Consider the following 21820-nt stretch of genomic DNA (forward strand, 5'->3'; position numbering starts at 1 on the left):
ACATGTCTCCCAGTTCATCTGTTCCCTGGGGATGCTGGGGGTTGGGAAGTTGGGAGTGGAGACGGGGCACTGGAAGGAGCAGTGCTTGCCCAATCCATGGAAAGAGTGAAGGGGGCATCCTGTCTGGTCACATTGGCAATTACCCTGGAGGCCACAGAGGGGTGAGGGAGGGGTAGGGCAGGAGGGAATTTCCAACGCCCCCCCCAGCCCCCCTCCCCAAAACACACACATGCTTCTCCAGCAGAAGGAAAGCCATGTTATCCAGGACAACAAAGAGCGAGGTCACACAGCTTTCTGCAACAGGAAAAAACAGCCCCGGTTGGGCGGCTGGTGAGCCTGTAGGTGGGTCTGTCGGGCCAGCTGCAGGCAAAGGGTGGCTGCTGTCCTGTCCAGGAGGGGGGTCCCAAGCTCACCCATCTACATCCTGGCCGAGGGCGGGGCAGGCCCAGGGCTGGGGCTGCAGGCTTACTGTGGGGCTGCCCTGCCACTGAGGCGGTTGCTTATATTGTACTCTCCCAAGCGCCTAGCACTGTGCTTTGCACACGTAAGTGCTCAATAAATACGATTGAATGATTGAATGAATGCTGCTGCAGCTGCTTCTGCTGGGGGGGGAAGGTTCAGCCCAGGCGGGAAGTGTGGGTGCCAGGGGTGGGCAAGAGATGGGAAGGGGAGAGGGGCAGGCTGGGTGGGAAAGGGAGGGTTCGAATGTCAGCTCAGAACGTCTCCCGTTACACATGTGGCACGGTGGGTAGAGCGCAGGCCTGGGAGGCAGAAGGTCATGGGTTCTAAACATGGCTCTGCCACTTGTGACCTTGGGCAAGTCACTTCACTGGGCCTCGATTACCTCACCTCTAAAGTGCAGATTGAGACTGCGAGCCCCATATGGGACAGGGACTGTGTCCGACCTGATTTCCTTGTAGCCATTCAGGGCTCGGTACAGTGCCTGGCACATGCATAGAAAGCACTTAGCCAATACCACAATTATTATCATCAGTCCGGCCCAGAGGGCTCCCGTCTCCTTATTTGGGCAACAGGGTGAGGCTGACAGATAGCAAGCTTTGAGCAGTGGAGTCCACAGGGATCTGGTGGGGAGGAGCCTCTGGGACTGCTCCAAATCCCCCCACCCCAGACAGGATGCCCCCAGGGAGGTTCGGAACCACCCAAATTTGAGGGTTCTAGCTTGCCTCCACAGTTGAATGGGGTCACAAGCTTCTGCTCCGGCCCAGGGCGATAGGTGGTGGGGAAGAGAGAGAGCCCCTGGACGACCAGGGACCGGGTCTAATTCCCACCTGTGTATGCTTTCCCAGGCTTAGTACTATACTCTGCCGCATACAGTAAGTGCTTAATAAATGCTATTATTAGGGTAACTGTTAAGTGCTTACCATGTGCCAGGCACTGATCCCTAGGACTCCTCTCCCCAGGCTCTAAAGGAGATCGCATCTGGCTGAGAGCTCCCCAAGGGGGCTGAGAGAAGGCTCCCCAGGCCAGAGGTGTGCAGATGATTGGGGAGGGAGCTGTGTGCGTTTGTGTGCCCGTATGCACGTTCACACTTGTCTCTGTCAAAGTGTGTGTGTGTGTGTATTTCTAGGTCCAGTCTTCACCATGAGAAGCAAACAGTACCGGCTGAGTGCCTGCTTTGTTCAATCTTGGGTGCCTGGTGAGCGTATGTCAGCCTGTGTTGGCAGGGGAACCCCTCTCCACCTCCTTGCCCTAACCCCCAAAATCACTCCCCGTCAGCTCCACCCCCCCGGGGTGGCCCACTGCCCCCCACCCCGCCCCTACAGCCTAGGGAACAAGCAGCAGCCGAGGCAGCGTGGCCTAACGCACAGAGCACGGGCCTGGGAGTCGGAAGGACCTGGGTTCTAAAATCCCTGCTCTGCCACTTGTCTGCCGTGTGACCCTGGGCAAATCACTTCACTTCTCTGTGCCTAAATCACGTCATCTGTTCAAAACGGGGATTAACCATTAGCTCCATACGGGGACACGGATTGCGTCCAACCGGCGTTGGGTGAAGATCCTGGTGCATGGTAAGCGCTTAACAAATACCATTAAAAACGAAAACCGAAACACACCACAACAATAAAAGCGGCAGCAGCCCTGCAACAACCACGGCGGCGGGGCGGCGCGAACGGGGGAGTGGTAGCGCAATCCGGGGTCAGGCCGCGGCTGGAAATGCAAGCCCGGGGCCGCCGGGGACCCAAAAATAGCAGCCCTCGGCGGCAGCGGGTGGGGTTGGGCCGAGGGTGCGGCTGCTCACACACACACAAATACACATACGCACACACACACTCTTACACGCGCGCGTGCACATGCCCAGCCTCTGCACGTTGCTCACGACTCCCTCCTCCTGGGCTGTGGGCCCATAGCCCCCTCCCCGCCCCCGGACGGCCTGGAGTGACCCTCCTCCTCGTCCTTCTCAGCTGTGCGCTCCTTCCAGCACTGGGATGTGCTACCCCTGCACCCTCTCTCCCCATCCCTCCCAACTCTGACACACACACACAACCTGTCCAAGCCTGCTCCCCAGACCCCCGCCGGGCCCCCAGTCCCACAGGCCCCGGCCCGGGCTGGGCAGCACCAAGACAATGGAGGTTATTTTAGGGAGCAGGCCGGAGCCGGGGGCTATTTGCAGCTCAGCCTGGGCCCTTCCTCGGGGAGCAGCCGGCCTTGGCCTGCCGGCACAGGTTTCCTGAAATTGTTGCTCCAGAAACGTCTGCTACCCCCAGTCTCGTTCCCTGTCTCCCCGCCATCCGTGTCCCGGGCCCTGTTCCCGGGGCCCAGGCCCTCCCGGGCCCGGGGCGCAGGCCCCCTGCCTCGGCCCCAGCACCTGGCTTGGCTCCTCCCCAGGTCCCGGCGGGTCCTGGCGTTTCCCCGCCGCGGTTCCTTGCCGCAGCACACCTGGCCTCTGTCCTCAAGGCACCTCCAGCCACTCCCCACCCATCACTTGCATCCCCGCTCCCCTTGGGGAAACACCTCGTCCCAGCAGGGTCTACCCTGTGCCCCCCGGGACCCACCCCCCACAAGAGCTACAGTCAGCAAACTCTGGCTGCCAGAGACCCACCTTACCCCAGTCTGGCACCCTGCCCCCAGCCGGGCGGCGGGGATTGGCAGACCGAGGCGGCAGAGGTTCTCTTGGGGCCAGTGGACAGCTGGTGGGCACTGAGGGTGGGGAGAGGAGGAGGATCGGCCGGTCCGAGTGGCCGGAGAGAAGGGACCAGCTGCCGAGGTGGCGGGCAGAACTCTGGCACAGCCCCAGGCAGAAGGGTGGGAAAAGGAGACCTCCAAACTTGGTCCCACACACCTCCCCAACCCCGCGCCCCATCTTTATCCACCTCACCACCAGCTGCTGCCAGCTGCCATTCTAGAGTCAGGCAGGGCTGCTGCCCCTCACCCGTTCTCTTGGGCAAAGTGCCCACTAAGACTCCAGCTCCTTGCCCCTGGGGAACCCTGGAATGGCTGGCCTCACTGCCCCGCCCTAGAGACTCCTTACCCAGTTCTGTGAGGCGCAGCTGGAGACTGGTGAGCTTGGGGGCCGGCTGGGGGAGGGTAGGGAAGAAGTGGCAGGGTCCAGAGCAAAGGTCTCTCCGGCTGAAACCAAACACCCAGGACCTCCTCCTCCCAATAACCAGCCTGGGGCCGCTCCAAACACATTCTGAACCCCCTGACTTGCCTAGGGGGCTGTGCAGAATGGCCCCTACCCCAAGACCAGAGAAAACCCCACCACAGAGCGGAAAACCCCACAGAAGCTCTCTGTGCAAACCTTAAGAGGGTACCCACCTGTCTCTGTCTTGTCCTCTCTACCCAACCCTGCCAGATAGGAGGACTCAGCCAGCTAGGACAGAGGGCAGAGCAGAGAAGGTAGCAGTGGGGCTCAGGCCAGGGCCGGGTGACTCTGGGGCACGAGGACTGAGCCCCCCCATTTACTCCTGGCTCCTCGGCCTCCCCCACCCAGAAAGTCACCGCCAAATCCAGGAGCTTCAACCTTGGGGCTGAATGGCTGGGACTCCCGAGTCTCCGGCTGCCACACTTCTCCACTTCTCTGGAGCCCCCACACCTGTCCCCGGCCGAGATAGATGGGCCCGGCCAGCCGGGAGGAGTGGAAGAAGAGGAGGAGGCGGAGGAGTGAGGGGGAGGGTCGGGGGAGGGTGGACAGAGCGGGGAGGAGAATCCAATCTCCCACAGAATCGGGTTACCGGAAATGGCATATCTGCCGTCCGCCCGCCCGCAGGGCCGTCACCTCTATCCAGGAATGTCTCTCCCTGAAGGAACATCCTGTTAGCTCTCTTGCTCTCTCACAGCCTGGCATGGATAGTCTGGGCACCTGGCCTGGGCACCGGTGTTAGGATCCGGGTCCTTGGAAGGGCCAAACTCCCACCCAAGAGCTATGGGGGAATGGGGTGGAGAAGAGGTGAGGAGGATGGGCTGGTCCAGGGATGGTCAGTTCTGCCACGCAGACTGAGACTGATGGAAGGTCTGACCCCGTGGCTCACCGGGGCCTGCCGCCTGAACCTTGAGACTCACAACTCCCCTCTGGCCCTCAGAACTCTGGTGTAACCCGAGGCTGGGGGGGAAGGGGACGGGCTAATGGGTTAAACCTGTTGGACTGCTGACGGGGAATGGGGGAGAGAGGAGGGGGTGTTGAGGGGTTGGGGCCAGACGCAGTAGGCCTTTTGGGCTGGGTGGTCCTGGGGTGAATGCTGGGGGAGGGGGGTGTTATTCCAGGGGAGAGAATCCTAGTAGCTCAAGGGAAACTAGAACTGCTCCTTCCAGTTGGGCCTGGTCTCAGTTCTCTCCAGCTGAGCCTCAGATCTGCTCCAGATGCCAGTACCCGGGGCTGGGATTGTTTGTTTTATTTTTGTGGTATTTGTTAAGCACTTACTATGTGCCAGGCGCTATACTTAGAACTGAGGTAGATACTAGGTAATCAGGTTGGACATTCTGTTATACTATACTCTCCCAAGCACTTAGTACAGTGTTGGGCACACAGTAAGTGCTCAATAAATACGATTGTTTGAGTGATTGACAGAGTCCCTGTTACATAAAGGGCTCACAGTCTTAATCCTCATTTTAAAGATGAGGAAACTGAAGCACAGAGAAATGAAGTGACTAACCCAAGGTCACACGGTAGGCAAGCGGCAAAGCAGCATTAGAACCCAGATCCTCTGACTCCCAGGCCTGTGCTCTTTTCACTAGGCCACGCCGTTTCTCCTGAACAGAGGGGAAGGCGGGGGTGGCGGAGTGATCCCGGAGAGGCGGGGAAGGACGGTAAAATCCGGTCCCTAACTGAGCCGAGCTGACAAGCGAGAGGCCCATTCGAGACTGACCCTGACTCTGTTTGGTCGGACCAACCCGAGTCCAGGTATGGGGCAACCCCCAGGTCCCACTGGTGTGTCTGTCTCGGGACCTCTGACAAACCCAGCCTGACTGGGCCATCTAGTGCTTCTACTGAGTTTCCCAAGTGCTTACTGCAATTCCTAGCCCCCAGGAGGTGCTCAATAAATATCTCACACTTCCTACTGTCCTCCGCCCAGCCCTCACACTCTTCACACCCCCTAACCCCAGCCCAGACTGAGGGATCTCCTTCTCCAACCTGCTACTAACCATCTCTCTAGCTCTATTCTTTGGACTGCATCTCCGAGGGTGAGACAGGCCTCAGGAGAGTCCAGAGTCAATTCGGCTGGGGACGCTGGGGCAGGGCTTTGGGAGAGCCAGGGCTGGCAGCGATGGCTCATTAGCTCAAACTCTCACCCCGGGGCGAGGGAGGAGAGGCACAGGGCTCCAATCCCGGGACCGGTCAGGTAGCGGAGGTGAGAGTTCTTCTCTTTGCTTATCAGGAGGGCCGGACAGGGCCTGCCCAACACGGGCAAGGAGCCAAGGCCTGAGGCCAGCCCAAGTGCAAACAGCACGCTTGACGCCCAGAACCAGCATTCTGGAGTGGGCAGACTGCCCACTGACCCTCGTCACAACAAACTCCAGAACTCAGCCTTCCCCACAGGATGCCGGGGAATGGGGCCAGGCATACCCCGGCTGGGGGCTTCCCGCCACCCCCATGGGAGGGTGGGGGTCTGGAGCAGGGCAGACTATGGGAGGGGAAGGAGGAGAGAACCTATCACTGAGGGGGAGGCTAAGTGGGCAGCTGGGTGAAGGAGAGGAGCCACGGGCCCAGGTCCTGCCCAAGATCATGTTCTGTGACCTCAAGCCCCAGGGCTCTGTGACCTAGAATGCCTTGCTGGTGCCCTGCAGGGGAGGGAGCTAGCAGGACCCACGGGTCCACAGCAGGTGCAGCAAATGCTACAGTGCCCCCTGGCACCACCCCCTCACAAGCGACCCACCCCACACCCCTGCCCGCACAGAAACTCACACTCCAGAGGGGACTCCCACACTTCCTCATCCGTGCTGGGAGGCACGGACCGAGATATGGAGGGGGCGGCTCCCCCAGCGGCAGCGACATAGTCCCACCTACCCCCAGCACTCTGGCACTTGATTCCCGCTGTGATCCAGGTGGGTGGCTGCCCACTAAGCCCAGGGTCATGGAGGGGAGAAGACATGTGAGCAGTGAGGGAGGGGAAGCAAGAGACTGCTCAGTCTGTCAACTCTATTTATTGAGCTCTTACTGTGTGCAGAGCACTCTACTGCTGCCAACAGCAGCGCCAGGTTCACTGTCATCCCTTGGGCCACATACTGAACTGCTAAAAACAGACAGGGGCGCCCACCTGACAGCTCCAGCCACAGCCCCCAGCTCTCCCTGCCCCCAAGTTCAGCTCTCCCTGCCCCACAGGACCCAGCTCTATCTGCCTTTGGCATGAAACCCCACACCCTGAAGTAGGGGTGGCCCTGATGTCCTCCAAGAATAATAACTTTGCCATCCTTACTTCCCCATACACACACACTCACACACACATACACTCTCTCTCCCTCCTCCCCGGTAACGCACGCCGGCACAGGGGGCAGACCGGGCAGTTGAAAACTGATGAGCAGCCATTCTTCCTGGAATCCTGACTTCAGGTGAGTCCCAGGTGGGTCCCAGTGATCTGCAGCAGAAGCAGTCATAGCAAGGGCTGCCCAAAAGTACCCCCTGACAGTGCTCCCTGACAACCCCCTCCTGAGAGACAGCGCCCCATCCCAAAGGCAGTTCCCCATGCTGCTGCTCCATCTCTGCTCTAGGAGCCAGTCAGGACAGATGGATGTTTGACCAAGAGGGAATGCTGCAGCCAGTGTTCTCCAACTGACATGAGTGGGATGCAGGTTGGGGGGAGGGTCAGGAACCAGCCAGAGACAGACCAGAGACATACCAGGGGCTGGGAGGGAAATCCCTCCCCCAACACTGCCAGCGGGGCAGGAGTGGGAAGGGGGCAAGGTTAAGACCAGGCCCTCCCTATGTACACATGACTCTGACAGATGGGGAGATCTAGGGAGGAGTGGAGACCACTTGGGCAAATTGCAGGGAATTTTGTCAGCTGGCATTTATTGAGCACTTACTGCATGCAGATCACTGAACTAAGCCCTTGGGAGAGTACAATTCAACGGAGTTGGTAGGCCAGTTCCCTCCCACAATTAACTTACAGTCTAGAGGGGACTTACAGTCTGTAGGGGGGCACATGGAGAGCTGGGACCCTCAGGACTCCCCAGGAAGCACTTCTGTCACTGCGGCCAACCCCGGCTCTACCCCTCACCCCAGCTAGTAAGCGCTCAATAAATACTATTGAATGAATGAATGAGCTAGACTCCGCCCACCGTCTGCCAGCCCAGACACCCCCTTGGCTGATCTGGTGAACCTACACCAGCCCCACAGAAATGGCGTCTTGCCAGCTCCCCAAAGCCCACACTCTTGAGGGCAGGGTGGGGTGTGTCTCTGTCCCCCACACTGCACCACCAACTTCCCAATTTTTCTGCTAGGGCCAGGCGAGTGGGCAAATGCATGTGCACGTGTGCTCTCCCTCAGATCTATTTGGGGGGGACCAAGAGGAACCTGCTTAGGTCAGGACTCTGCTAGACATTGGAGCCAGGCAGGGATGCTCGGTGGGAAAATCAACAGCCCTCTATCCTCACTCCTCCATCCCCTCTCCATTTTACAGCCACTCCCACCTCCACTACCACCGGCTGGGACACCACCACCAGCAGCAATACCACCGGGAACAGCCAAAGCAGCCCACACTTCCACAGAAATCCAGGCCTCTTCCTTCAGCTCAGTCAGGAGGGAAAGGCTGCTGAGAAGAGACCAGCCTCACCTCACCCCACCCAACTCCTCCCACTTAGCCACGGTGGAAACCCAGGGGCAAAAGAAAGCAGCTGCTGTCTGATCTGGCCCAGCCCCCCTGCCCTCTCCACTGTAAGCTGCCTTGAGACACAACCCTCCACCCCCCAGCCTCCCTGTCCGGCAGACCCGCCTGCCCAGGGCACCTCCCACCCTTCATCTCCTTATAAAGCCTTCGCCCGCATCTCCACTCTTGCTTTTTCTGGAGTGGAGTTTAATTTTATACGAGTGAAGTGACTATTCTGTGCCCCCCCAACTGGGTTTCAGTCCTAACTGCTTAACACATTCTTCCCAGATCAACATTGCCTAATTTAAGCACGGTTCCTTCTCTGCTCTCTCCCAAAATAGCAGCTGCTGGGAGAAAACTACTGTCACGTTATCAAAATCAGCAATCTCCCCCAGTGCTCACAGCCGGGCAATAACCCCCTCCCCCCCTGACCCCGCCCCAACAGGTCCCCGTGCGGCCAAGTGAAAAGGGGGTAATGGAGATGGGGGGACCATGGGGGAAAGAAGGTCTTCCCCAGGGGGTCCCCGGAGCCAATGAATCCTCACCAAGTCAGAGTGCCATCCGAGGCAGAGGTGGCTCCCCGCTAGCCCGCGGGCCCAGTTCTGGCCCCCATCTCAGAGCCGGCTCCCTGCCTCTCACCCGACATCGGCTGGCTCCTGGTCAGCCTCCCCTCGGCCCTGGACTTTGGACCCCACATTCATTTGGGACCGGAGGTTCTGAGGGCAGGGCTGAATCACTGGGGGCTGGGGTGTGGCTCCGGCTCGTTTTCGATGGTTTGCCCACGAACACCCAGGTGGCGATGGTAGGGTGGCTTGTTTAATTTGGACCAATTATTCCCCGAGCCCCCTTCCGGAGCCAAAGCCCAGCCTCCTCGGCGCCTTCTCCCACCCTATCCTCCTTCTCTTCCTCTCCCACTGGAACGGGAATGTCAGATTGCAGGGCGAACACCCCAAGTGGCATTTAAATACCTCCAGTGCAACCAGTTGTTGGGCAGCTGGCAGGTTGTGTGGGCTGAGGTTGCCCGCAGAAGAGCTGGCTTGGTAATGATTAGCCCGCTGGCCGGTCTTAGGCTCAGCCCCATGGGCAGCTCCCAAGCAGCTCCATCCGGTGGACCAGGGGAACCAAATATGCCACCCCAGAGCTCCAACTTCAAGTTCTGTCCACTCCCCACGGCTGGATCTTAGCCCCTTGGTGCCACCTTGGGCAATACCCTAAGTCTGGGGGCAGAGCGGGAGGCAGGTGGGTGACTCTTAGGCTGCTTGTCCTCCGGACGGCCAGCTAGGGTGACCCAAGGTGCCTGCACCAACATCGAGACACTAGTGTGTCACACGGATGGCGCCATGCACAGGGTGGAACGAAAGGGTTCTCAATCGCCACATCTGGGGGATGTCGACTCGAATCTAGAGTTTCTCGGGAGGGTGGGCCTCGACTCGCTCCCTCACCCCAAAGCCAGGGCGCCCTCCTCCCCGCTCCCCTGGGTACCACCTCCGAGCCACGGGACTCGGTGGCTGGAGGCCGGGTACTGACAATAAGTCTGAACAGAAAGTCTCCAGGGCCCTGTGTGTAGCGGGCAGGGGGCCAACCAGCTTAAGAGCAAACGGTTGGTCAACCGTGCTCGGTGGAGCCGGAAAGTTGATGTCACCTGGTACTTTGCCCATCCCCTCCACAAATCAGACCCATTCCTCTCAAGTGGAAACTCCCTGCCCACCCCCAGGGAAGTCTTCCCAACAAGGACCTCAGCTGCAGACCCCTCCAAGGTTGGTAGGTCCCCCCTCTCTGGGGGGATATGTGGCCAAAGCAAACCCTGGGCATGGCTAAGGGCTGGAATCCAGCCTTGTAGCTGGAGAAGACCCCAGGGACAGGCAGGTGTCCAGAGGGGAAGGGGCAGGCTGGCCTCCCATGGGACCAGGCAGAGGATGGGAGGAAGGGAGGGGGGAGAAGACGAAAAGTGGGGGAGAGGGAAGTGGGGGGGCAAGGGGTGAGGTGATGATTTTTCAGCACCAGGGATGTGCCATTCTGTCAGATGAGGGGTAGGGATGAGGGGGCTGAGAGGACGAGGGGGCTGAAAGGACGAGGCAGCTCACAGCAGGCAAGGAGGGAGCTGGGGAGACTTCAGGAAGGAGAGTGGCCCAGAGCATGATCTAATTCCCGATCCCAGGTTCCCAAGCCTGCATGCTTGCGTGAGTGCAAGTTCCTTTCCCCAATGCATGCTTGCGTGAGTGCAAGTTCCTTCTCTCCACCACCTCCGAGGGCCCCCTCTTACCTCCCATCTAGAGAATTCCCCCCAGCTGCTGAGGTGAAACCAAAAGCTTTGATTCCTGAGCTCAGAGATCTTAGATCTTATCAAAATTCCTTTCCTTGACCTCCTCAGTTCCCCCTCCTCCAAGGAGGGAGAGACTGTCCTTGAGTTCACCCTTTAACCCTTTCCGTCTCTCCATGCAGCAGCAGTTGTGTGTGTGTGTGTGTGTGTGTGTGTGTGCGTGCATGTGATGTGCAGCAGTGGAGAGGCAAAGTCATTTATCTGCTCTCTCAAAAGAGCAGGGAGCCGAGAGAAAACTACTGTCACGTATCAAAATCGGCAATCTCCCCGACTGCTCTCAGCTGAGGTCACACCCTAATGAGAACCCCCCAACACACACACACACACACACACACACACACCCCTGCAACCCCAACAGCTGGAAGAGGCTGCAGAGAACGGAGGGATGGATGGCTGGGGGCCCAGACAAGGACAGTCTGGCCGGCAAAGTATACTTCAATCGACTCATCATCTCTGCTGGTGCAGGTCCACTTCAGTTAAACTCTCAGGTGCCAGAGCTCCTAGAACCTCCAAAGATACCCAGCCTGAAGGCATCGCGGATATCTCTGGGCATTCCTGAGTAGCCCTGATTAACTCTTGTAAACCTTAGATATCCCTGGGCCTAGGGCAGGACTGGGTCTCTTAGCCCTCCCAATCCCCAGCGCTGATTTCCCAGCCTGCATCCCCACAGCTCCCAGACACCTAGCTGAAACCCCCCAGCCCTGTTTGTGGGGTAGGTCCTCTCTTCTCTTCTGGCAGCCGCTCCCTCTGCTGTCTCCCCTTCCCCAAACCCACAGCCCATTAACTTAGCCTTGTCCCCTTACCACTCCGAGCCCTTTCCTCCAGTGGGTGGGGCAAGACGGGGATTGTTAAACTCATCCTACCATTAGGGAAAATGAAGCACAAGTAGTCAGTGGCTGAGTTAGGGCAAGGTCCAAATCCCTGGACTCTCAGAGGGACCCAGGATTGGGCCCAAGGCACCTGAAATTGATCCAGGTGAAGGCTCCAGGAATTCTCTGAGAGGGGCGGGGCAGGGCTGGACGTGCACGGTCAGCGAGTGGGGCGGTGGTCAGAGATGTCACCGCCGGACCCCCCATCATTTCCTCTGATTCTTTCTTTGGCGTTAATGAGTCCAGCAGTGGACCCTTCTAGCTTCCTGCTCCCCAGCATAACAATGATGTCGACCAGAGAGCTGACACTGGGGTCCCTCCCCTAGCCCAGGATGGGGACAATGGGGAGAGAGCAGGCCAAGCTTTTACTTGAGATTGCTGTCAGGGCTCTGGGCCAAACCCAGTTCCCAGGAAGGCAAGTCGGGGCTCCAGGACGGGCAGGGGCCCAGAGGGGAGATCAAACCAGGCCTGCAGGGTGGAGAGGCAGGAAGGAGCCTCTACCCCGCATCAGGTGGTGGGCCCACCGGCCAAAGCCTCTACACGGCCCAGACGGGTGCCCGGGTCCTGCTAAGTCAGCCAGGATGGGAGGAAGAGGAGGAGGAGGAGGACCGAGATGCGTTCCGAGAGGAGCAGAACTCGCTAAAGGCCATAAAGGCGGTGATTGATGAGGAAAAATTAAGTAGCTGTCTCGCCCAGCGCAACTAGGCAACGGAGGGGCAGGAGTCAAATCAGAAAGGATGTTAAAATTGGAAACACTGGAGGGGAGGCAAGGAATGCCTCTCCCCTTCTTGAGAGCAGGAAGGGGCGAGGCAGACGAACAGACTTGGAAAGAAAAGGAGGGAGAACCTCCTGGCGGAGATGAGGTCTGGGAGATGCGGAGTTTCTCCAGAAAGCCTGAGATGCCAGAGGCTGGGTTAGGGGAGCCACCTGCGGGGGAGATGGAGGGACTCAAGGAGACCCCAACAACTGAGAGGAAGCGAGGAAGGATGAGCTCAGGGGAAACAAGTCCTGCAAGCTCTTCCCTGAGGCCGGGCAACTGTCTCCTGCCCCCAAGCAGGCCCCCTCCACCTCTGAGGAGGGCCCTCTGGGCACTGCCCCCGTTGGCCCCAACTCCCATCCTAAGTGACTCTAAAAGCCATGTGGCCTAGTGGAAGAAGCCCAGGCCTGGGAGTCAGGAGACCTGGGTTATCACCCCAGCTCCACCATTTTCCTTCTGGGTGACATTGGACAAGTAACCGAACTTCTCTGGGCCTCAGTTTCCTCATCTTTTAAAATGGACATTAAAATACCTATTCTCACTCCTACTTGGACTGAACGCCCCATGCGGGACGGGGCCCGTGTCCGACCTGATTGTCTTGCATCTACCCAAACTACCACAGTTATCATTATTATCATCGGCAGCAATGGAAGAAAGCAAGTTGCCCCTTTACTCTGGGACCAGTCTCTCCCTGCCCTCCTCTGCGCCACGGTAAGCCTGGTGGGCAGCACTGGAGAGTGGGAGGGAAAGAGAAGAGGGGGAGGAGGATCAGAAGGCGCCAATATTTCCTTTCCCCTTGTTTGACCACAGGCCCTGGGCCTTCTCCCCACTGACTGCTGGGTAACTGACAAAGAGCTGTTCCCATGAGTGTCGAGGCAAACGCAGATTTGCCCTCAGGGGTCGCCGACCTCCAGCACTGGCGGACGGCTTCCACCCCACCAACTCGGCATCCGGGCAGCTGTGTCCGAAGTCGTTACAGGAGGCCAGACGGGGGGGGAACGTCGGGGGCGTCTTAGTAGACAAGCAAGCTTCCCTCCCTCCCCCCGCCCCCCACCGACAGACCCACCCATGGGAAACCTCTGGTTGCACAAATGGTTGCTGATTCAAAGAGGACCAGCTGCACACATCTGGAAGGGGATTCTGATCCCAGAGCCAGGGCCATTCTCAGGCCACACCCCGGGTGCTTCCACGGCCAGGAAGACGCCGATGAGAATGAGCTGTACTGTCCAGCTGGGATGGGAGGGGGCACAGTAGCCACAAGGAAAAACCAGCCCGGGGTTGAAGGGACACCGCCTTCTCATTTCAGGGCCGAGCAGGATAGCCGGTCAGGAGAGCGACCACAAGGACCGACCATAGGGCAACCGGATACGGGTCCGAGAGTTGGGAGGTTGAGGGGGGAGGCGTCTGCGCCACTCTGGGCCTGGAAAGCCACTTCTGCACCCAGGTGGTGGGAGGTGGAGCAGGGCGACGGACACAGGGAGATGGAGTTTGGGAAGTAGCATGGCATAGTGGATACAGCCTGGGCCTGGGAGTCAGAAGGTTGAGGGTTCTAATCCCGGCTCCACCACTTGTCTGCTGTGTGACCTTGGGCAAGTCGCTTCACTTCTCTGGACTCAGTTCCCTCATCTGAAAAATGGGGATTGAGACTGTGAGCCCCACATGGGACGGGGACTGAGTCCAATCTGATTTGCTTGTATCTACCCCAGTGCTGAGTACGGTGTCCGGCACATAGTAAGCACTTAACAAATACCATTATTATTATTATTATTATTAAATGCCATTGAAAGGTTTTAGGAGAAAGGTACCGTAGAGGCCGGTTGGAGCACAAACCGCCGAAGGCCTTCCTCTGAGCATTCTGCTGACCCCGCCCTAGCGCCACCCTCCGCCAAACGTGGAGTCTCCGTGCCCCGGCCACTGTGCTGAGCCCGAGTGGAGAGTCGTCCCGGCCAGCCGGCGTGGGCCACGCCTCGCCATCTCACCAGCCACAGATGGGGAGAGTCTGAAGAATGGGTGCCAGGCCAGGAGGGCTGCCCTCTGGGGCCCAACTCATGCTGCCCCCTAGAAGGGAGACGGGCTTGGACCAGGGAGTCGGGAGCTGGTGAGGGAGGGGGCCTGGGGTCAGAGAGCCGCCCCAGCCCTGAAAGTCTTCCCTTGTTCCCGTAGCCAGCTTCAAAGTCCAGGGTCCTCCCCGGCCCTCTCTGCTCGCCGCCCACCGGCCCTCCCCTTCTCGACGCCGCTATTGACGAGGGCAGAGACGCCACCGGGGCGGGCTCCGGTCTGCCTCGCCTGGGATAGCTCCGCTCCCGGCTTTTAAGTTCCACACATATTTCTGGGTTTCTGTCAGCTCCACTCTGGCCACTGCAGGCCACGCGTCCCCTGACCGGCGGGCAAGGGCCGGGAGGCCTTCAGGGCAGGGGGCCATGGCTCACACGCCTCTCAGGCGCATTCCTGCCCCTTCTCCAAGAGCTGTGACCTACCCGCCCCCCCGGAACCCCCACCACCACGACCCTCTCCTCTCTGCTCAAGGGCTGGAAGGGGGAGGGGAAGTGAACGGCAAGCAGAGGAGAGAAGCCCTTGGACCCGAAAGAAAGGGGGAGTAAGAGAGATTTCCCAGATCCTCTCCTGCCCTGCTCAGTCCAACAGCTGCACACTGAGCACGGGGTGGGGAATTGTAACTGTGGGACGTCCTCAGCGCTTGCGGCATGCCAAGCGCTGTATTAAGCACTGGGGTAGATACAGGATAATCAGAGTAGACACGATTCTTGTTGTTACGGATGAGGAGTCTGAGGCCCAGAGAAGTCAAATGACTGGCCCAAGGTCACACAGCTGATTAATAATCAATCAGTGGTTTTTATGGAGTGCTTACAGTGTGTAGCACACTTCACTAAGCACCTGGGAAAGTCCAATATAACAGAGCTGGTAGATCTGCTCCCTGCCAATAAGGAGTTTACAGTCTAAATGGGCAGTCATTAAAATAAATTAATAATAATTAAAATAAATACATTATAGGTATGTAAGTGCTGAGGGGCTGAGGGTGGGGTGCATATCAAGTGCTTAAAGGGTACAAATCCAAGTGGAAGGATGAAAAAGAAAAGAGAGGGAGTAGGGGAACTGGGGGCTTAATTAGGGAAGGCCTCTTGGAGGGGATTTTAGAAGGGTTTTGAACATGGGGAGAGTGGTGATCTGACAGATATGAAGGGGGAGGGAGTTGCAGGCCAGAGGGTGGACATGGGCAAGAGATAGGTGGTGAGATAGACAAAATTGAGGTACAAAGAGTAGGTTGGCATTCGAGGAGCGAAGTGAGGAGCGAGGAGCGTGCCGGGTCATAGTAGGAAATCAGCAAGGTAACTGGGGGGTGGGACGAAAATGATTGAATTCTTTAAAGCTCAAGGAATGGAGCTTTTGTTTCATGCAGAGGTGGATGGGCAACCACTGCAGGTTCTCGAGGAGTGGGGAAACATGGACTGAATGGTTCTGTAGAAAAATTATCCGGGCAGCAGAGTGAAGTATAGACTGGAGCAGGGAGGGACAGGAGGCAGGGAGTTTGGCAAGGAAGCTGATGTTATATTGGCAAGGAAGCTGATGTTATATGGAACGGCGGGGCAGGGACCCTTCCCTCCAAGGGGCCACCGTCACCCATTCTGCCCCTTTTCCACCTGGGCTTTGGATGAGAAGAGTCAGAGATCCCCACACCTCGATCTGCCAGCTGTGTCTCCTGCAACCCAGAGAGTGGCTTGGGTGTGTCTAGAAGATGAGGGTGGGGATCCAACTTACTCAACTGTACTCTTCTAAGTGTTCAGTATAGTGCTCTGCACTAAATAATGCTATTGGTTGCTTGCTTGCTCTCCCTAAGTGCCTCCTGGCCTCCAACACCCGGGGAATCTAATCCCTCCTGCTGCCTCTGTCTTCCCTGGCTCTGGACTGATCCCTGCCCCACTCCCCCTGCCAATCCTGAGAAGGGTCATGGGCCTAGTGGAAATCAACAGTGGCATTCACTGAGCACTTTCTGTGAGCAGAGCACTTATTATTATGATTATTATTATGGTACTTGTTAAGCACTTACTATGTGCCAAGCACTGTTCTAAGCATTGAAGTAGATACAAGGTATTCAGGTTGGACACAGTCCCTGTCCCACATGGGGCTCAGACTCTTAATCCCCACTTTACAGATGAGGTAACTGAGGCACAGAGAAGTGAAGTGATTTGCCCAAGGTCACACAGCAGACATGCGGCGGAGTCAGGATTAGAATTCAGGACTTTCTGACCTTACCAGGCCCGTGCCCTATCCACTACTAAGTGCTTGGGAGAGTACAGCAACAGAGTTGGTCGATATGATTCCTAACCACAAGGTTCTTACAGACTTGAAGGGAAGATAGACAATGAAACAAATTACAGGTAGGGGACATGGCAGAGGGTAATCAATCGATCAATCATATTTATCGAGCATTAATTGTGGGCAGAGCACTGTACTAAGCTCTTGGAAGAGTACAGTATAGCAGAGTTGGTAGACATAGACTGTGAGCCCGTCATTGGGCAAGGATTGTCTCTATCTGTAGCTGAATTGTACATTCCAAGCACTTAGGATAGTGCTCTGCACATAGTAAGCACTCAATAAATACTACTGAATGAATGTTCCCTGACCACCACGAGTCTACAGTCTAGAGGGTAAGAAAAGGCCTGGACCTGGGAGTTGGAGAATCTGGATTCTAATCCTGGCTCTATCACCTGTCAGCTGTAGGATCTGGGGCAAATCACTTCACTTCTTGGAGTTTCAGTTTCCTCATTTGTAAAATGAGTATGAATAACTGTTCTCCTTTCCCCTTAAACAGTGAGCCCCATGTGGGAAAGGGACTGTGTTTGATCTACCTTGTTATCTATTCCAGGGCTTAGCACAGCGCTTAACAAAAAGCAAGGGCTATATAAGTACAAACACCTATACAGGGGCTCTGCACATGTCAACCAGGAGGTTGCCCCCGACAAGCAGCAAGCAAACGGGAGGGTTTCTGGCACTGGAAGACAAAACTAAGACCTCCCTGGAAATCAAGCCCCAGTTAGAGGTCCTGGAGAACCACCCTCTCCCAAGCCGGGCAGCAGGCGAGTTGCTCATCAGCCTGGACGAGGTCACTCAAGGCTGTTCAACCTCCCCTGGGTCAATATCCTGTATTATGTCCCCATCCTGATGCCACCTGGAAAAGTCCTGGAGGATATGATGGAGAGGGGGAGGAGGGAGGACATGGGGACTGGGGGGCGGCTTCTACACCCAAGCATTTCTGAGACAGGACATCCTCCTAACATGGTCTGCTAAATGACTTGTGATTGAGGATAGGTCCAGAGTCAGTCAGTCAGTCAATCGTGTCATATTTATTAAGTGCTTACTGTGTGCAGATCACTGTATTAAGTGCTCGGGAGAGTATGATATAACAGTAGCATCCCAGAGACCCCTAAGGCAATGGGACAGGTCGGCGTTGGCATCTCCGAGACAAAGGCAGCGGGATGCTGCAGATGGGGCAGCCGTTAGCATCCCAGCTCTCCTTGGGAGAACAGCAGAGGAGCAGCGGCCGGGCCATGGCAGGGATACTCCAGACGGCAGCCAAGGTGGCGGGGCCTCGAGCCCCAGACCCACGAGCCTGGGGGACTGCCCTTGGGTTGGTCTGCCTCCACCTGAGTTGGGAGCCGTGAGGAGCAGACAGCACCATCTCTCTTGTACGTTACTTTTCCAAGTGTTCTGCCCGCAGGAAGGGCTCAATAAACACCACTGATTGATTGATTGACCGCTCCCCCTCTCCACTGGAAAGGGCACTGCCATCCAGATCACTGGAGGGGGAGGGAACACCCCCACCCCCCCTCCCCACACTTGCCCTCCTGCTCTTCCAAGGGACTTGGACCACCACCAGCACCAGCCACATTTTCCTTCCCTGTCCCGGCCTAGGCAAAAATGCATGCCCTGGGGCTGGGCAGCGGAATCTCTCTGCCTCCGTTGTGTATGTCAGAGACCAAACAAACCGTGCCAGTCTGCCCCAAACCGCAAGCCCTTGGAGGCGGATTGAGCCCCAACTGGTCCCCTCAGCTTCCAGACCTCTCAGCTAAAATCCTACCCACTCCCGTCCCTTCCTGTCTTCCCCATCCACATTCAGAAACCTGGAATTGATCTTGACCCCTGGGTTTAGGCCAGGGGTAGGAGGCGGCCTTAGATGGGCCTCCTCCTCCTCCTGTCCTCTACGTCCCCCTCCTCTCCCCGTCCCTGGCCCCTGCACCCGGACAGGGAGAACGCAGCGCAGATCCCGACCTGCCCCAGCGAAGGAGTCCCTGCTGGAGAACAAGTCCAGGCCAGCATCAGGAAGGGGAAGAAGCCCTCTCTCCCGGATGCATGGCCTGGTGCCAGGCCCCGGCCCACGGGGGTACGGCCGCCAGGGGCCGGGGGGCTCTGTCTCGGCCTAGAGAGCCTCCTACCTGCCTCCCTGCCTCCACACTCCCTCCCCCTTCCACCTCCCAAGTCCCCCGGAGACACTCCTCCCAGATGGGCGGCTTCCAGATGTGCAGAGCTGGAACGGGCAGCAGAAACCACCAACAGAAAGGAGGGGGCGAACTTGGAGGCACAGAGCCATGTCTAGAAGTGGTGCACAGTTAGGACGGGTTTAGGACTGCAGTAGACGCCCCCCACCCACCCCACGCCCCACCAGCCTGGTTCCATGGCTGAACCAGGAAACATGAGGGCCTGGAAGCCTGGGGATCTCATCAACTCCCCCTTCTCCTTGTAACCTTTGGGAGAGATTCCCCCCCTCCCCCGCACTTCCCACATGATAGGAAGCACAGGAAGCAGCATGGCCTACTGGATAAAGCATGGACCTTGAAATCTGAGGACTTGGGTTCTAATCTCCGCTCTGCCGCTTGTCCGTTAGATGACCGGGGGCAAGTCACTTCACTGTGCCTCAGTTACCTTATCTGTAAAACGGGGATCAAAAATATGAGCCCCTAGGGGTGCATGGACTGTGTCCAATCTGATTAGCGTGTTTCTACCTCAGCATTTAGTACGATGCCTGGCACAAAATAAGCGCTTAACAAATAACATTAAAAAAATGGTACTTCTCTCCAGCCGCACCCCACCGAGTCCTCCCTAGGTCAGCCCGCTCACTGGCAGCAAGAGGGCTTGGGGCCGGGCCCCAAATGGGAGCCCTACTGAGCTCAAGAGAGTCTTCTCCAGGGCATGGGGGAGGGAGGCCTGGAGACCAGCAGAACGGTGGAGCCGGGACCTGGGAGAAGTAGAGAACTGTGGGCCTGGAAGACAGGTCTGCCCCTTCTAGACCGCGAGCCCGCTGTTCGGTAGGGATTGTCACTATCTGTTGCCAAATTGTACTTTCCAAGCGCTCAGTACACAGTATGCGTCCAATAGATACGAATGAATGAATGAACGGAAGGTCGGTGTTGAGGGGAGAGATGTGCAACGGCCCTATGGGATTCTGGGAGCATCCCGAGCCAAAGCCTCAGAGCAGCCCTGCCCTGCACATCTCTGTACAGCCTGAACTCTGGCCCCGAGTTTGTCGGGAGGGGACTCCAGGTTCCAGCTGCAGTGGAGGGAAACAGAAGCGAGCGGGGAGAGGCTGGAGCCCACCGACGGATGCGGAGGGGCCGGCCCGCTGCAGGAGGAGGGCTGCCGCCGAGGGGCTCAGGATGCAGTCCAGCGGGGCTCCTTCCCCAAGATGGGGAGGGGACCTGTAGAAGGAGTGGAGGGGAGGGTGATCTTGACCCGGCACCAGGAGAGGTGGGGTTAAAGAGTGATTCGGGAGGTTAGAGGCGAGAGGCAGCCTGTGGAGCCGAAGGGATGAAGTCAGTTGTGGAGATAGAATCAGTTCCTGGGTAAACACTTTGTGGGCAGTGGGAGAGATTTAGGCCCAAGAAGGCCCTCGGCTCAGATTGCGGGCACTGCGGGGCCGAGAAGGGGGTAGGAGGCAGGTTTTGGTTAGGGGCAGTTAGTGCCCACCGATCATGCCAGCAGCCCCAAACTGGGCCCTTCATCTCCCTCCCCTTGGGCCCTCCGGGGTCATCCTGGCCCTGGCGGGGAAGGGCTTCCGTGCATTCGGGTCAGCCCAAAGCCCCCGTGGAAGCTCCACCTTCAGAACCACGGTCGGCCCCGGGTGCCGGAGCGGCCAGAGTGGCAGCCGCCGCCCGGGACCCCCTCTTCGGGCACTACCCCGGTCGGGAACAATAACAACTATAATGGTACTTGTTAAGCGCTTACTATGTGCCGGGCACCGTACTAAACATTGGAATGGATACAAGCAAATCCGGTTGGACCCAGTCCCTGTCCCACACGGGGCTCAGAGTCTCAATTCCCATTTTGCAAGTTGAGGGAACTGAGGCCCCCGAGAAGTCAAATGACTTGCCCAGGGTCACACAGCAGACACGTGGCAGAGCCGGGCTTAGAACCTATGACCTCCTGATTCCCAGGTCCGCGCTCTGGCCACTCGAGGTGTCCAGGGGAGGGGCAGCCGGGGCTGGCCCGCAGCTGGCCCGCAGCTCGCCCGCGGCCTGGGCGGGGCAGGGGGGAGATGGGCAGGCCCTTCCCGTGGGTTCTGCTCGCCGGAGGGCCGGGGGCCTGGCCCGGAGTGGGGGCCAAAGTCCCCCGGGGACCCTGCGAAATGCCCAGGGGCTGCCACCCTCTCGGCAACGTGGGCCAGGGGTTCTGCCCTTAGGCCCGGGCTCAAGGACCGGCTCCAACCTGGGCGCGGACCGCGGGGTGCCCCCCGCCCGGTGCCCCCTCCCTCCGGGGCGGCCCCTGCCCCGTCCAGCCGTCCGGTGGGCTGGGCACGAAGCCCTCCCGCCCCTGGAAGGGCCCCGGGAGCCCCCGGCCCCAACGAGCCCCGGGGCCGGCCTGGGTGGCCAACTTTCCCAGCGCAAAACTTTCCAAGTTTTCGTGGCGGCGGGCGCACTTACGGCGAGGAGCTGGCCCAGGACACACAGCACCAGGCAGGGGCTCCAAACCTCCGGGGGTCCCATGGCTCCGGCCCGGACTGGCCGTCTTCTCCGGGGCTCGGCTCGGCTCGGCTTGGCTCAGTCCTGCGCCCCGCCCCCTTAGCCCGCCCCTTCTGCCCGCCCCGCCAGGCCCCGACCACTTTAGCTCTTTGTCTGTCTGTCCGTCTGTGCCCCATCCCTATCCAGGCCCGGCCCCCCCAGCCTGCCCCTCATTCATTCAAGACTATTTACTGAGCGCTTACTATGTGCGCAGCACTGGACTAAGCGTTTGGGATGGACAATTCGGCACCAGATAGAGACCATCCCTGCCCAGTGACGGGCTCCCGGTCTACACGGGGGAGACTGACAGCGGAGCAAAACAGAAAAAAACAAAAACAAGAGCACATCATCAAGGTAAATAGAATCGAGGAGATATACACCTTATTAATAAAATAAATAGGGTAATAAAGAATATATACACATGAGCACAGTGCTGAGGGGAGGAACGGGGTGGGGGAGCAGAGGGAAAGGGGGGCTCAGTCTGGGAAAGCCTCCTGGAGGAGGTGAGCTCTCAGTAGGGCTTTGAAGAGGGGAAGAGAATTAGTTTGGCGGAGGTGAGGAGGGAGGGCATTACGGGACGGCGGTGGGACGTGGACCGGGGTCGACGG

The 21820-nt window shown here is 58.3% G+C and overlaps 1 protein-coding gene across 8 annotated transcripts in view; it reads right to left on the bottom strand.

The window, feature by feature from the left end:
* The window catches only part of HSPG2 (heparan sulfate proteoglycan 2), a 102522-nt gene extending 81282 nt beyond the window's left edge, over positions 1–21240 (bottom strand). For all 8 annotated transcript variants that reach the window (XM_029064730.2, XM_039912120.1, XM_039912119.1 and 5 more), the window contains exon 1: positions 21135–21240. In XM_029064730.2, coding sequence (XP_028920563.1) covers positions 21135–21197 — 63 coding nt within the window. In that variant the 5' untranslated portion in view covers positions 21198–21240. The remainder of the gene's footprint in view (positions 1–21134) is intronic.
* Positions 21241–21820: the final 580 nt, after the last annotated feature.

The sequence above is a fragment of the Ornithorhynchus anatinus genome, chromosome 5, assembly GCF_004115215.2.
Source record: "Ornithorhynchus anatinus isolate Pmale09 chromosome 5, mOrnAna1.pri.v4, whole genome shotgun sequence".
In the NCBI taxonomy this organism is placed as follows: domain Eukaryota; kingdom Metazoa; phylum Chordata; class Mammalia; order Monotremata; family Ornithorhynchidae; genus Ornithorhynchus; species Ornithorhynchus anatinus.